Source organism: Schistocerca cancellata, chromosome 11 (genome assembly GCF_023864275.1).
Source record: "Schistocerca cancellata isolate TAMUIC-IGC-003103 chromosome 11, iqSchCanc2.1, whole genome shotgun sequence".
Lineage (NCBI taxonomy): Eukaryota > Metazoa > Arthropoda > Insecta > Orthoptera > Acrididae > Schistocerca > Schistocerca cancellata.
Window position 1 is genome coordinate 37,260,279 of NC_064636.1, and position 16,710 is coordinate 37,276,988.

The following is a 16,710-nucleotide window of genomic DNA, read 5'->3' on the forward strand; positions in this document are numbered from 1 at the left end:
ATCCACTTCCCTTTTTATAATACTGCTTTCAAGGTCATCTCCCTTGTACAGACCTCTAAACAATCCATCCACTTTTCAGCTTTTCCTTCATTGCTTAGGACTGGTTTACCATCTAAATTCTTGATATTGCTACAGCTGCTTCTCTTTTTCCCAAAAGCCTCTTAATTTTCCTGCAGGCTGTACTTGTCTTTGCCCTAGTGAAATATGCTTCTAAATCCTTGAATTTGTCCTCTGACCATTCCTACTTAGCAGTCTTGCTCTTGCTGTAAACTTAATCTTTTAAACATTTGTATTCCCTTTTGCCTGCTTCATTTGCTGCACTTTTAAATTTTCCCCTTTCAACAATTAAATTCAATATCTTTTGTTATCCAAGGGTTTCTGCTGGGTCTTGTCATTTTATCTACATGACCCTCTGGTGGCTATACTACTCCATCTCTTAAAGCTTCACTTTCATCTTCTGTTCTAGTCAACTGTTGCCCAATGCTCCCTATGAATCTCTCAACAACCTCTGGTTCTTTCAACTTTTCCAGGTCCCATAATCAATAAATTTTGGTTGAGTCCACCTCTGCCCTGGAAATGTCTTAGAATTTAACACTTGGTTCCTAAATCTCTGTCTAACCATTATATAACCAATCTGAAACCTTCCAGTGTCTGCAGGTCTCTTCCATGTCTACAACCTCCTTTTATGATTCTTAAACCAAGTGTTAAGAGATGATTACACTGTGCTCTGTGCAAAATTCTACCTGGCAGCTTCCTCTTTCATTCCTTCCTCCAACCCCCCATTCACGTATTTTTCCTACTCTTCCTTTTCCAACGATTGGATTACAGTCCCCCCATTACAAATTTTCATCTGCTTTAACTATCTGAATAAGTTCTTTTATCTCATCACTCATTTCTGCAATCTCTCCATCATCTGCGGAGCTAGTTGGCATGTAAACTTTTACTATTGTGGTAGAGTTGCCTTCATGTCTATCTTGGCTATGATAATGTGCCCATGCTCACTATTCTGTTCACAGTAGTTTACCCACCACATTCCTATTTTCTTATTTATAATTAAACCCACTTCTCCATTACCCATATACCCATATTTGATTTATTATTTACAAACCTGTATTCACATGACCAGAAGTCCTGTTCTTCCTGTCTCCAAACTTCACTAGTTCTCTTCTCACCATATCTAATTTCAACCTTTCAGTTTTCCTTTCAAATTTTCTAACCTACCCACCCGATTAAGGGAGCTAACATTCCAAGCTCTGATCCGAAGAACGCCAGTTATGTTTTCCTGATGAAGACATCCTCCTGAGTAGTCCCCGCCCACCCGGAGATCCAAATGGAGGACTCTTTTTACCTCTGGAATATTTCACCCAAGGCAATGCCATCATCATATAACCATATGGTAGAGCTGCATGTCCTTGGGAAAAATTACGGCTGTAGCTTACTCTTGCTTTCAGTCATTCACAGTATCAGCATAGCAGCAAGGCCATTTTGGCTGATTCTACAAGGCCAGATCAGTCAATCATCCAGACTCTTGCTCCTGCAACTACTGAAAAGGCTTCTGCCCCTCAGCAGGAACCACGTTTTTCTGGCATCTCAACAGATACCCCACTATTATGGTCGTACCTACAGTATGGCTGTCTGTATCGCTGAGGAACACAAGCCACCCCAGCGGAGGGAGGGGGGGGGGGGGTACAATCATTACCATACAAGATCTATCATCTATATTGTGCTATTATATATCATTCCAGTAGAATCACGTGTAACTCCAGCTGACAAATGGTGACTGATCATTCAAGTGTACAGCAATTTAGTAATTAATATCAAGCTTTATGGACGGTTTATTGTTTTACAAAGACATACTCTCCTGAGGGGCGGGGGCAGCAAGAGCGGGGGGTGGGGGGTGGGGGCTCTGTGTAGCTTTCTACAGTCGTAATATCAGTTGAGAGTATTGTGTCATGCCAGCGAATAAATACACACTACTAAGAGAGTTCTTCAACAAGAGAAACCCAATATTTGAAAGCTAAAAGCTATCTACACTTCACAATAGCTGGACAAAGGAGTATGCACTCAGCATAAATAAGAAATGTTTTTTTAACCACTCAGTGGGAGTGCCATTCAAAGTTTCATGAGTACGTGCCTTGCGGCTTTTACACAGCAATTAGTAATACATTTTGAACCTTAGGAAAAATAACCTTTTTATAATCACTAGTTGCATTTTAATGGAGAAAACATAACTTCACATGGCTCTATAAAAACAATATTTTATTTATTTCTTGCCTTCATAATTGTCTATTGCTGTCACAGTAATTAATAAGGTGCTAATATTCTTTGTTCCCTTCACTTTTTTAAAGTTGTATCACTTAACTGCACTGATTGGTGTGAAAAGAAAGTAACACGAGAACACATTATGAAATGGAGCACTCATCAACTCCCACTCCTCTTTGTGACTGAATAAGTTAGTCAACTTCCATCTGCAGCTCCTTTCACAATGCACACACTTAGTGTCTGTGGCACTATGTTTCTTGCATATATCTTTCTTACATTTTACACATTCTGTTTTTATTCTGTTGTTTTTATGCCTGCCGCATATGTAACAAATTCCAGATTTTGCTGGTTCCTTGGTCTGCTTTTCTTCATGTCATTACTTGGCCAAGAAGGTGTGCATATCCTTGGGAACTGTTTGATGTAACATTCCTTGATTTGAATGTTCTTCCATCAGGCTAAGAGCAAGATGTTTAAAAAAATCCATATTCTCTTTTATTATCAGGATTGTTGAATTTGAAAATAATGTCTTCATTTATCCCAGCAGTATCTAGATGTCCGTAGAAAAAAATGCCATTGGCCATCGTCGCATAATTCTGGAAATGCTGTAGGATGAGAACATCTGATCTACAGCACCTACTACTCCTTTGGTAGCATTGTACTCCACTCTCGATTTCGTAGTCTCTTGATCTATTACATTTGTGCTGTGTATTGTCGATAAAAAAAATCACAGCTTTGTTCTTTTTAGAAATAATCGAGGCAAAAAAAAATTCTGGAGGAATTTCCTTCTCTCTCTCTCTCTCTCCCCCCTCTCCATGGTTTCCAAGAAAGTCAATCCTTTGCAGAGGAGATTTTCAGCCAGAGGGTAGCTACTCCAGTAATTGCCAGTCGAAAGATATCTGTTTGTTTTCTCAACTAGTGTCGCTAATCGTTGTACAATGTTATCAGACTTGCTAGGGTCCTGGCATCTGCTTGCCACAACAAATTTCAAAGTTCATGGTAAAAAACGTTTTGGCATCATACCAGGCACAAATCTTGATCCCATATTTTGCAGCCTTGTTATGGATATACTATACAAATATGCAGCATCCTCTGAAATGAAGCAACATCTTGTCAACAGTTACAAACTCGCTAACATTGTACTGAACAAGACAGTTGACAAAATCTTGATGGAAGTCCCAAATAGGTTCTAGTTTCTCTCTTTGTTTTCTCCCATTCCAGGTACCCAAGTCGTCAAACCTATGAGCTCATAGCAGAAACCTAAAGTGTTTATAGCTGAAGAGAGATTGTAAAATAATTGTTCTTGTGGCATCTGAATCCCACAGTTCACAGTAATCGTGTCTCCTTTCTTTATACCTATTAGATATAATGCACCTAAAAGAGCCTAGATCTCTGGTTTTGTGGTGTGTCTGCAGTCTCGTTCTCTTGAATATTGAATCTCAGCTCTTTTACTATACTGGATGCATTATTTTGTACTACCCACAATATTGTCATTGTTTTGGACCTGGAAAAACTTTTAGTATGTTCTTGGCCTTGGCTTTAGAAGAAGAAGAAGAAGAAGAAGAAGGAAGCGGTTCACTTACTGAAATAGTTTCTTCATCTTTTCCTATTTAAAAATGGTGATCATATGTTTGTTGTTTCCCCTCCTCAACCATGTGGTCACATTTTGTGTGTGTGTGTGTGTGTGTGTGTGTGTGTGTGTGTGTGTGTGTGTGTGTGTGTGTTTTGCTTACGGGTCCCCTTACACATATTAAAAGAAACAAATATGCAAAAAATTATGAAAATGTGATGATACATGCTGAGATAATAGGAAAGAATAAAGATGCTATACACAAGACTAAAACACAAGAAAATGACAAAGGAGGAAGGCACAGGAAAATGTCACAGGCTGACCACTTACACAAAATATGGGCGAGCCAGTCACTCTGTGAACATTTTAAAACTGTTAAAACAGTTACTACTCTCTCCACTTCTATCATTGAATCCAACCTAAAAAAAAGTTTTTTTCTATTCCTTTCTTGAGGCCCATCCCCTATCAGATTCAATGCCTTCTTCGTAATAAATACAATTGTAATGCCGCCTTTTCAACCAATAATAGTTGGAAAAAAAATTATTCATAATTTAAAATTGACTAGTTCCCCTTTGTAAAACTGGCTTTCATTAGATTTTCTGCGCCATCTGCTCTTCTTACTGCATAAGACAAACAGGACTTGTCTTTACAATCAGATACAAAGAAAATCTTTTAAGAAAAAAATGGCACTACTGCCCAAAATTCGTCTTTTGCCGACCACCTTTTGATTACAGGTTACGTGCCTAAAGCTGTTCACGACATCAACATTTTGCACACTGAGAAGAATGGGCATTGATTAAATATTCTTGAAGAATTAGAAATTTTTAAACATCTTTCTCAAAATGATGGCTTCATTCCTAAGGAGCAGCTGTAATTACGTAATAAAAATGTCTTCAACGGTATAAAGCCGTTACCTGATATTTGATTTTGTGTTTCTTCACGCAGTTACCGAAATGTTTTTTCTATCTAAGTGGAGTCATACTTTTTGTCTATTAAATGGTTTATATTGGTTGCATTTCATGTCATATTGTTTTTCTGCTTGCTCTTATTCAGCCCCATTTGTAATTCTATATGCCATTTTCAGCCTTTAAACTGTATTTATAAGCTCTAATGTATAACAAAATGTTAACCTGTCTGCTGCTGTCAAACAAAATATTGCCATTTACTTCATGTACATCATAATATTTGTCTGTCTATATATTGGATGTTAAGTAGCCGGTTTGTATTTGTGGCTACTAGATGGCACTCTTGGTGTAATGTTCACCTGCACACAGTTGTTAACGCAGGCACCAGGCTAAGGTAGAATATTCAAAATTTTTAGGTGTGTCCATTGATGAGAGATTAAATTGGAAGAAACACATTGATGATCTGCTGAAACGTTTGAGTTCAGCTACTTATGCAATAAGGGTCATTGCAAATTTTGGTGATAAACATCTTAGTAAATTAGCTTACTACGCCTATTTTCACTCGTTGCTTTCATATGGCATCATATTTTGGGGTAATTCATCACTGAGGAATAAAGTATTTATTGCACAAAAGCGTGTAATCAGAATAATAGATGGAGTCCACCCAAGATCATCCTGCAGACATTTATTTAAGGATCTAGGGATATTCACAGTGGCTTCTCAGTATATATACTCTCTTATGAAATTTGTTATTAACAACCAAACCCAATTCAAAAGTAATAGCAGTGTGCATAACTACAATACTAGGAGAAAGGATGATCTTCACTATTCAAGATTAAATCTAACTTTGGCACAGAAAGGGGTGAATTATACTGGCACTAAAGTCTTTGGTCACTTACCAAATAGTATAAAAAGTCTGACAGATAACCAACAAGTATTTAAGAAGAAATTAAAAGAATTTCTGAATGACAACTCCTTCTACTCCATAGAGGAATTTTTAGATATAAATTAAAAATATATATATATTAAAAAAAATAAAAATAAAAAACACAAAAAAATGAAAAAGTTGTTATATTAACTTAAGTATGTTGATAAATTAACTTAATTATGTCATGTATTGGAAAATTTGACTCGTTCCACATCATTACAAAATATCGTATTCATGATCCATGGAACTAGTATTAATCTAATCTAATCTAGTCTAATCTAGTCTTCTGCTACCTATGGCATGACGTGTGAGTAGCCCATAGTAGTTTGCTCCCATGTATTATTTCATAAAAAGTTTTGTGACTTAAGGCTTTAGCGCCTGATATTTAGTTTATACGTGACATGTAAGTACTATTTCTTTCCTGTGCTGTTAGTTTCCGCCTTTAAACAGTACTTCTAAACTCTTACATAGACAAAAAGTTACTATGTATGCTGCTGTCAAATAAAACATTGCCTTTTACTTCATGTACTAAATAATGTTCATCATAATATTCATCTGTCTATATTTTGAATGTTAAGTAGCCTATTTGTATTTGCGGTGATTTTTGTACTTATGTTATAGGCCAGTTTCAATGTCTTACTTCTGATGAAGGCACTCATAGTAGTGCCGAAACCAGGTCAAAAGATGTAATTTTTGCGACCGAGGGCTGTTATTGCTTTAATTGCACTTTAAGATATTGAGTCCCTGCAGGGTTCTTGCTCTAAGGTCTCTCAGCCTATTTGAAGCCATAAATGAGGCCCAAGAACCCAACCGAGTCTCTAAAATGTAGGATGGTGTTCCTCATATGCAAGGCAGCTAAAATTAAAAATATAACAAGACTGATTAAAATGAGAACACACACACACACACACACACACACACACACACACACACACACTTATCTGCAGAAAATTGTAAACCCATTTTGGCAGCTCCCTCTAACCTCTGCACTTTAAGTTGCAACACTGGAGGAGTAACAGAAAACAGCAAAAACGTCCAACAATAATGAACACTGTACAGGACTCCTTGCTGTATACATGCTACTGTTTATGGCTATGGCAAAGAGGCTAACATTTGAAACATGGCCCTGAGGGACACCATTCTCCTGTTCACAACGAGCTGCAGAGCCACCAACGAGGGTCCTAAAAAACCACTGAAACAGGGAAGATCCTATGAAGATGGGGAGGTGACCATGAAATCCCCAAGGATGCAGATGTGCAATAATACAGTCTCTCAAAGTAGTATCATAAGCGTTTCTGATATCGAAGAATATACCCACACAGTGACGGTTATGTAGGAAAGACTGCTAAACGGCCACCTCCAGCACGGTCAGGTTGTCGATAGTGGGCCGAAATCTCCCCAATCCACAACTAGAGTGGCTAAGGAGTTGCCTGGTCTCTTAACAGCCAGGCTAGACGACAGTTAACCATTCGCTCCAGTCTTTCCTACACAGCTCGTTAAGGCAACATTCCTGTAACTACTGGGAGATGCGTAGACCTTTCCTGGATTTAGGAGAAGTATCAGAATTGTCTCCCTCCATGAATTGGAGTTGCTTGTCTGCCGCATAAGATTAAAACGTTTTAGGATGATTTCCTTTCACACTATTGGCAAATGTCGAAGCATGAGGTACCGGAGTTGGTCGTGACCATATGTAGTGTCACAAGAATCAGAAAGAGACGTTTCGAGCTCCCACTTGGAGAGTTATAGGCCTCAAAACTGTTGGATCTGAAGTCCAACTTGCCCCCCTCTACAGCTGCATGGTAGCGAAAAAATGCTGGATCCTGACTTGGATCGGCTGTAGTTTTTCCAAAATGGTCAGCCAGCATCTGAACGATGGCTCTGGGTGCCATTTGGAGACACCGCTTTTTCAATACCGCTGCTATCAATAATCGACTACGTTTATTGGAAATCCTCCAGATGACTTCCTGCACTTTTGTAGAACAAGTGGAATGGTTGATGGAGTCCAGGAACGTTTGCCACGACCTTTTTTCACTCTCCGTAATGACGAGTCAAGCCTCGGCTCTCAACTCGAAAGGCTGTGAGGCTTTCTGCTGTCGCGAGGCATTTAAACTGTTAAAGGGCCGCATGCCTCTACCAGGTGGCTGAACGGCACTTACCTGTTCACCAAGGTGCGGGTCACCCCCTAAGATGACCTCAAGACTGTGGTATGGATAGGTCAGTGGCATGACGGATCACACACATGATGTGGTCCACCTATTCCTGGTCACTGTCACGGTGTTCAAACGCAGCCAACTGGCTTAACAGCACCCCGTTAGTCCTGCTGATCATCCATTTTGGTGGCTTCTGTTCCAACAATCCTCCATCCGGTACGTGGATCCACTGTGGGAAGTGGTCATTGGAATGAAAGTAATCAGTTGCTTCCCACTGTGCTTAGTGTGCACGGCCTGGAGAGCAAGGCAGTTTGATGGCTGAAGGTGACCCAGGAGCAGCTGAGAAATGCACGGGACATGTTGACGGTGCACAGCTCCTGAGACATCATGAAGTTCTCCAACACTTGACCCCTTGGGCAAGTCAAGTGTGAGCCCCATAATACATTGCAAGCATTGAAATACACTCCTGGAAATGGAAAAAAGAACACATTGACACCGGTGTGTCAGACCCACCATACTTGCTCCGGACACTGCGAGAGGGCTGTACAATCAATGATCACACGCACGGCACAGCGGACACACCAGGAACCGTGGTGTTGGCCGTCGAATGGCGCTAGCTGCGCAGCATTTGTGCACCGCCGCTGTCAGTGTCAGCCAGTTTGCCGTGGCATACGGAGCTCCATCGCAGTCTTTAACACTGGTAGCATACCGCGACAGCGTGGACGTGAACCGTATGTGCAGTTGACGGACTTTGAGCGAGGGCGTATAGTGGGCATGCGGGAGGCCGGGTGGACGTACCGCCGAATTGCTCAACACGTGGGGCGTGAGGTCTCCACAGTACATCGATGTTGTCGCCAGTGGTCGGCGGAAGGTGCACGTGCCCGTCGACCTGGGACCAGACCGCAGCGACGCACGGATGCACGCCAAGACCGTAGGATCCTACGCAGTGCCGTAGGGGACCGCACCGCCACTTCCCAGCAAATTAGGGACACTGTTGCTCCTGGGGTATCGGCGAGGACCATTCGCAACCGTCTCCATGAAGCTGGGCTACGGTCCCGCACACCGTTAGGCAGTCTTCCGCTCACGCCCCAACATCGTGCAGCCCGCCTCCAGTGGTGTCGCGACAGGCGTGAATGGAGGGACGAATGGAGACGTGTCGTCTTCAGCGATGAGAGTCGCTTCTGCCTTGGTGCCAATGATGGTCGTATGCGTGTTTGGCGCCGTGCAGGTGAGCGCCACAATCAGGACTGCATACGACCGAGGCACACAGGGCCAACACCCGGCATCATGGTGTGGGGAGCGATCTCCTACACTGGCCGTACACCACTGGTGATCGTCGAGGGGACACTGAATAGTGCACGGTACATCCAAACCGTCATCGAACCCATCGTTCTACCATTCCTAGACCGGCAAGGGAACTTGCTGTTCCAACAGGACAATGCACGTCCGCATGTATCCCGTGCCACCCAACGTGCTCTAGAAGGTGTAAGTCAACTACCCTGGCCAGCAAGATCTCCGGATCTGTCCCCCATTGAGCATGTTTGGGACTGGATGAAGCGTCGTCTCACGCGGTCTGCACGTCCAGCACGAACGCTGGTCCAACTGAGGCGCCAGGTGGAAATGGCATGGCAAGCCGTTCCACAGGACTACATCCAGCATCTCTACGATCGTCTCCATGGGAGAATAGCAGCCTACATTGCTGCGAAAGGTGGATATACACTGTACTAGTGCCGACATTGTGCATGCTCTGTTGCCTGTGTCTATGTGCCTGTGGTTCTGTCAGTGTGATCATGTGATGTATCTGACCCCAGGAATGTCTCAATAAAGTTTCCCCTTCCTGGGACAATGAATTCACGGTGTTCTTATTTCAATTTCCAGGAGTGTAAATCAGTTTGAGAAATGGGTGGGAAAGTTGTTCAATTAGGCTTGCGAGAGCCTCAGAGTCCATTGTTTCCTGTGAAGGCAAGTGCAGAGAGCAGATAGTGATCATCGGACTTGCATGAACTGCAATGGCCACTGCTTCTAGATCAGTAACTAAGGAGAGCAGAGGAGTGGTGTGTGTTATTGACAAACACAGCAACATCTCCCTCAGCTCATTCCCCAGTCAGGTCATTATCACGGTGGAGGGTATAGCACGATAGCAGAGGTGCATCATTAGCTTTGAAATGTGTTTCCTGTAAACACAAGCACAGGGACTGTGCTTGCACCAAGAGTTTCAGTTCCTCCACAAGAGTCCTGAACCCATTCATGTTCCGCTGTAGTATGGGAGCTATTTATCATGGTGGTTGGACTTTCACCCTGTCTTTCCACTGGGGTGGGGAGCCGACAATGATTGGAGTTTCAGCTTTGGGATAAGATGGTTGCCCCGGGCAGACTTCGCAGTCCGTAGGCTCTGAAGAGGAAGCAGCAGAGCCATCAAGTCGAATTACATTGTCTCGGTCTGACAGTCTATCACCTGTTTTTGACTGCGGTTCGAGTTTCCCGTTTGCTTTCTTGACCTGGAAGGGCTTTCTGGAGACTACCACAACAGTGGCAGAGGCAGAGCTGGATTTTTACAAGATTCTGCCTTTTGAGGTACCATAAGCTCCACAATGGTGGCTTTCACTTGCGTTCTCGGAGGGGCTATGGGCTCTGAAACTAATTTACAAGTACAGTGACACATGCAGGTACTAGTGCTGACACTAGCAACCTCCATTTGTGAAGAAGTGTTGGCTGTCAAACTACGATTTTTAAGGGGAATGCAAAAGATGTAGTGAATGTGGAAGACTGCTCGGCCTTATAGATGTTCTTGGCTTCTCCATATGGGATGCATCTCAAAATCTTAATCTCCTGTATCTTTTGCTCTTCAAGAAAGACACTGCAATCCCTACTCCAGACAGGGTGATCCCCAGAGCAATTTACACACTCTGGAGGGGAGGAGCAGCGAATGCCATCAAGGCATTGGCTACATTTGCCACAGGTGTGTGACCAAAATACTGACATTTAAAACAGATCACTGGGTTAGGGACATATGGCCGTATGCTTAGATAAAGAAAACCTGCCTTGATATGCTCTGGGAGTTTCATGTTATTGAAGGAGTCAGATTTCACCAGATTCCCATCCACCCTTTTCAGCATATTCAGCAAATTGCTGATCCTTCTTGAGCCCACTCATCTTTCAATTTCTCCTTATGTATGTCTACCAGATCTCTACACAACACAACACGTTTGGTATAGCACAAGGTATTGCGGAGCTCCATTTTGACGGCATATTCTACAAGACGTTTAGCTTTCCGGAGGCATGTTGATTGTTGGGAGCTAGCAGTTTCAACCAACAGCATACCATTACACAATCGCTTGACGGATTTCGATGAACCTGTAATGCCCTCCAAACCTTCTTGAACATAAAAAGGCGAAACTTTTTCGAAACTGCCCTCTTTCTGTTTCACAATTATAAACACATTCTGACCTGCAGCATGCATTCCGTTAGTATTCGTGCACAAATTCTGTGTCGCCACCATGTCTGGAAGAGTGGCTACATCACCCCTCTTATTTGATTGGGTGTTAGTACCTACCAGCAGCCCACTCTTGCCACTGGGACAATAAGGAGAAATCTCCAAGGGTTCCATTTTTATCCCATGAGCAGCGGGGGAAATAAGGGTCCACTCAGACAGAGACCCACATGCCTGAGTAAACATTATACAACTAAGGTGCGGCAGGGTCCCACCAGGTTGTCCGTTAACGACTGTGACAACTCAACTGCTATGCATCTCATCTGTGCGCAGCACACCTTGAGATTGACAGGTTCCTTTATTTATTTATTTAATTTTTTTTAGAAGTTTATTCTGTTATCATGACCTGGGTGTTCATGCCAAGATTCCCATTCCCTGTCACACACAATGTTCCACTGCCACGGTGATCGGTGAAGCATGCATACAGTTTATGGTGACCAAACAGCGGTGCTTTCCAGTCCCCAACTCAGGAATCCCGGGAGCAAATGAATGATCAGCTCCTACAGACCGTTTCCTCTGTTCATAGTTCGGAGTTACTGCTGTGGTTTTCTTTTTCAATAACTTCCTCTTCTAACTGTGATTCACATGGTCTGACAATTCTTCTGACAATTTCTGTAATATTGTCTCATAGTCTTTAGGACATAAAATTTGAGAGTGCCTGTGAAATGTCTTCTTTTTCCCCCCATTTCCATACTCTTATGAGACCAAATGATACAAATGTTTAGAACAGTAAGATATTGTTGCAAGACAATATCCAATATTTTAAAAGGTAACACAAGTTGCATATGGGTACTTTGATTCAATTCAAATATTCATTACATACTAAAATAAAAGAAATATTGCCTTGGGAAGTGAGAAAAACATAAGTATAGAAAGTACATATGTTACAAGGTGCATAGCAGCAAACACACTGCAAACACATATCCATTTTCCAAACAATAGCGACCAAACTGCTTTTAGCGTGAATTGCACAAATGTAGTAAGTGGTGACAGCTGTAATGAATGACAAATACGTATTTGGACATTCCTCCAAGTATAACTCTATCTGTGACACTAACAGAAAACGGCTTGCGGCTAACTGTTGCAGGCGCGCCCAAAGGGTTAGTGAAAATTATTTCAACAGTGAAAATGGCTATATCTGATACTCTGAAAGAAACTGCGACAGGAAGGATAAAGTAGAAATGCTCTATGCACTGCCTTCTAAATACAGTTTCATATGTTTGTAGACATTTATTTACATGAGCAAATAAACAATGACATTTCAAAATGTTTGTACGACATGTTTCCTATTCTCTGTCATCAGTAGTGTCGAGAAATTATCGTACACTTCTGTCAGAAACAGAGACTGTGAATTTTGCTTCAATCATTACTGAAGTCTGCACTCATTGCTCCTCAGAACCTCATTGTCACAGCTCATGCGATCCCATGGCTGGGGTGTAAATAAAAGTGCCCACTCGTGACATCCAAGAGTCAATGCAGGCAGAATACAGTGGCAGTAGCCACGGCTGCCTCGCCCCCACTCACCTCAACACAGCACTCCGCATGGCTGCGACGAGGCCAGCCACCTCCACCTGCCTCGAGCGGTCACCACATTCCTCCTCTGCCTCGTGATTGCCGGTGCCCGCCTCCCCGGAGGGATGTCTCGTTTTCTCTCCAGAGTCCTCAACCCTGAAAACAAATTGCCCTAGCAGATTGTACAAATTTTCAGATACTGAGGAGAAAATATTCTGCGTAGTGTACTTCAATTTCATAGTCGACCATCGATTATTAGAGCAAAGTTAATCGACCGCTAGTGACACTCGCTGACCCTAACCTAAACTGATATAACAAAATTCCATTTTTTCACACACAAGATATGTTTACAAAATAGCACTACTTTGATGATTCCAAAGGTGCTATATAATCCTGAATTGTACAGAGGGGTCCAGGAAAATGTAGGCACTCTCTGATAGTTAATATCTTTGGAACAAAAAGACATAGTGTTGCTATTTTGCATGGTGGCAAAGTATATTGTTTTCTCAACAGAGTTTGGCAAGCGTTTTCCAGCAGATGATAGTGCAGCACTGAATGAAGTTAAGATCGTCATTCGAGCAATGCAAGGCCATACTGAAGTGGTACTGGAAGTATGAAAACATGTTGGAGGTACAACAGCACTGGCAGAATGTGTACAGAAACCAGCCACAACATGTCCAACAATTTATCATATTCGGGATAAATGTGAAGCTGATGGTACCGTGCAGGATGTGGTAAGAAAGGTCTGGCCGACCAAAAACATCAACAAGTTAAGCTTCCAGCACTGCTGTTTTGCAACATTTTAATAGGCCACCTCAAAAATCTGTGAAGCATGGTGCACATGAAAGTGGGGGTAAGCCATTCAAGCGTACAACCATTTCTGATGGCCGCCAAACTGGGAAGTGTACATTCCGAGATCGCTGCTTATGAATGACGACGACACAGATTGAAGGACGGAGTACTGCGAGTGGTTTGAAGGCATGCTTCGTGAGGATGAAAGTTTGCAGGGATGCTTATCTGATCTGATCAGGCGCAATTCAAACTGAACAGTAATGTAAACTGCCACAACTGTGTATACTGGGCTCCTGAAAATCCTCACATTCACATGGACAAACATGTTAATCTACCGGGAGTTAATGTGAGGTGTGGTCTGTTATTGAATGGCCCATGCTTCTTTGATGGTACTGTAAAAATGAGGTGTGTCTTCATATGCTGCAAACACTGACTTTACCTGCCATCAGAGAGGTGTTTGGAAATGAGAGATTTTACCTACAACAAAATGGCGCTCTGCCTCACTACCACAGATATGTCAGAGCCTACCTGGATGATGGAGCGGTCAAAAAGGAGCTGTCGAGTACTCACTATCATCTCCAGATATTGCACCTCTTGACTTCTACCCATGACAGACCTCGAAAAATGAAGTTTATCAATGGAAGTCAGCTACACCAAATGAGCTTCTAGAAAACATTGGGTGTACTGTGCAGCTATCACACCAGCAAACACTGACAGGTGTAGTTCGGCAACACTTCAATGGCATTGATATTGTGTGGCTGCTAATTGGGGTCAGTTTGAACACACAAAATAACCTTTCTCCCATGCAAGAATTGTAATGGTATGTAATTCTGTTTCATGAATACTGGCTATCAAAGAATGTCTACATTTTCCTGGACCCTTCTGTATTTTATGATTCGTATACGAAGCCCAAAATTTGAATTCTGAAATCATTTAAATTCAGCACTTCATTTTTGCTACCACAAATGGAAGATCTATAATAATTAAAGGTTGTAATATGACATCAGGTTTCATAGCAACATATTCATTTGGATAATTCCAAAATTGCATCAAAATTCGTATCGACACTGAAACCTATTACAATTTGTAGTTGACTGGGTTGTCTGTCTGCTGCTTATTCCAGTGACATAATTAGTTTTCATAAAATATTTTTAAGATAAATCTGTGATTGAACTTGTTCCAATGCCACTTGTTAGTAAAAATTGTGAAAGCTACAATTTATTCAAAAAGCACCCAGTTCATTAGATAGGCCCAAATTCACTCCTTTTAATAATCAGTTTAATTTCTGTGAAAATTCATTAACTAATAAATTATTTGTGACTAAAATTTCTACCCATCTGAAAACAATCCCTTTGTCAGAAAAGTTCCGAGTCAAGTTTCTTAAAAAATAGAAAACCAGGTAATGATCCTAGCCCCAATCAAAGTAATCCCCTTGGCTATGTACACACAGTTGCCAATGTTTCTGGAGGTCTTGGAAGCAAACAGGGAAATTTTCAACTCTGAAGCTTGTAAACCCATTTATCACAGCCCGTTGCATGTCTGCGATATCTTGATGTAGCTTTCCTTGTAGTCACCACTTCACTCATGGAAATGAGACAAAATTACAAGGAGAGAGGTCAGGAGAATACAACGGATGTGGGATGGAAACAACAGAATGTCTGGCCAACTACTTGGTAACAAATAAAGTAGCTACTCGAACTGGTGACACTAATGTGCATTTGTGCAACTTTTTCAGCATCATGATTGGGCTCATCTTAATGTGGCTGTAGGCACGTTATCATGAGGCTGGAGAAGGCATTGATGGCAGAGGACATGGGTCACAGCACCAGTTGAGTCCATCAGTAGATCGGATTTCACTAGGCATGGCCTGCAGCCCAATAGGTATGGAAAAGGGAGGCTGGCAAAGCTTATGGGTGACAGTGTAGGGGGGGGAATCACTCATGGAAAAATTCCTGTAGTAGTTGATGTTAGAGCTGTGCCTTTTTTAGATTGAAGTCAGCTGATAGGTATACCTGCTTAAAGGAAGTACCTCTAAGGGCTCACCTTCAGAGGACATCATGATCCTAAGTGGAGACGGAATTTGTATGTTTCGTCAAAATATAAGAGGTATTGGAGATAAAGTTAGTAAACTGCTTATAGATGTTGACTCTGAAATTGCTGGTAAATCGGAGCACCACTTAAATAATTTGATAATTCAGAGGCTTCCTTTACCAAGATACAGATTAGCTGGCTGTTTTTCAAGGAGTTCCTTGCGGGGTGGAGGAGTGGCTATGTATGTAAAAAACAGTATTCCATTTGAGTCCACAGACGTTCCATGACACTGCACTGAAAAGATATTGGAATGTTGCTGCAGCAGCAGTTGAGTTTAGTGAAACCAAACTTCTAATTGTTGTTGTTTATAGGTCCCCTAACTCTGACTTCAGAGCATTTCTGCTCAAGCTAGACAGGGTTCTTGATTCACTTTGTAGGAAGTACCAGAAATTAGTTATATGTGGTGACTTCAATATAAATTTTGTATATGACAGTGCAAGGAAAAGGATATCAGTAGAACTCCTTAACTCATATGATCTGATGCAGACTGTGTTGTTTTTCAACTAGGGTGCAGGGGAACAGTAGCACAGCCATAGACAATATTTTTATTCATTCTTGATTACTAAATGGGCATTCTGTTAGTAAAAGGGTGAATGGCCGTTCAGACCATGATACACAAATTTTAACACTAAAATGCTTTTGTACTCAAACAAATGTCACATATAATTACAAACTATGTAGGAAAGTTAATCCAGTAGCAACAGAGTTCTTTTTTTTTCTTTTTTTTTTTTTTAACCTTGTCAAGGAACAAGAGTGGCAGGATGTTTATAGTGCTGATAATATACATGACAAATATTAATACTTTCCTTAACACATTTCTCATGCTTTTTGAGAGTTGCTTTCCATTAGAACATTCTAAATGGGATATTAGCAGTAAAATGTAACCTGGGAGGCTGACTAGTGGGATAAGGATATCCTGTAGAAGAAAGCGGGAATTATATCAAAATTATAGAAGTAGTCACAATCAAGCCTATTAAAAACAGTAAATTTAAAGTGCTTAAAATATTATTTGG

General features: G+C 41.6%; 1 protein-coding gene across 4 annotated transcripts in view; it reads right to left on the bottom strand.

The window, feature by feature from the left end:
- Nucleotides 1–16,710, bottom strand: part of LOC126108481 (uncharacterized) — a 155,868-nt gene that overhangs the window by 99,032 nt on the left and 40,126 nt on the right. For all 4 annotated transcript variants that reach the window (XM_049913733.1, XM_049913736.1, XM_049913734.1 and 1 more), the window contains exon 5: nucleotides 12,827–12,970. In XM_049913733.1, coding sequence (XP_049769690.1) covers nucleotides 12,827–12,970 — 144 coding nt within the window. The remainder of the gene's footprint in view (nucleotides 1–12,826; nucleotides 12,971–16,710) is intronic.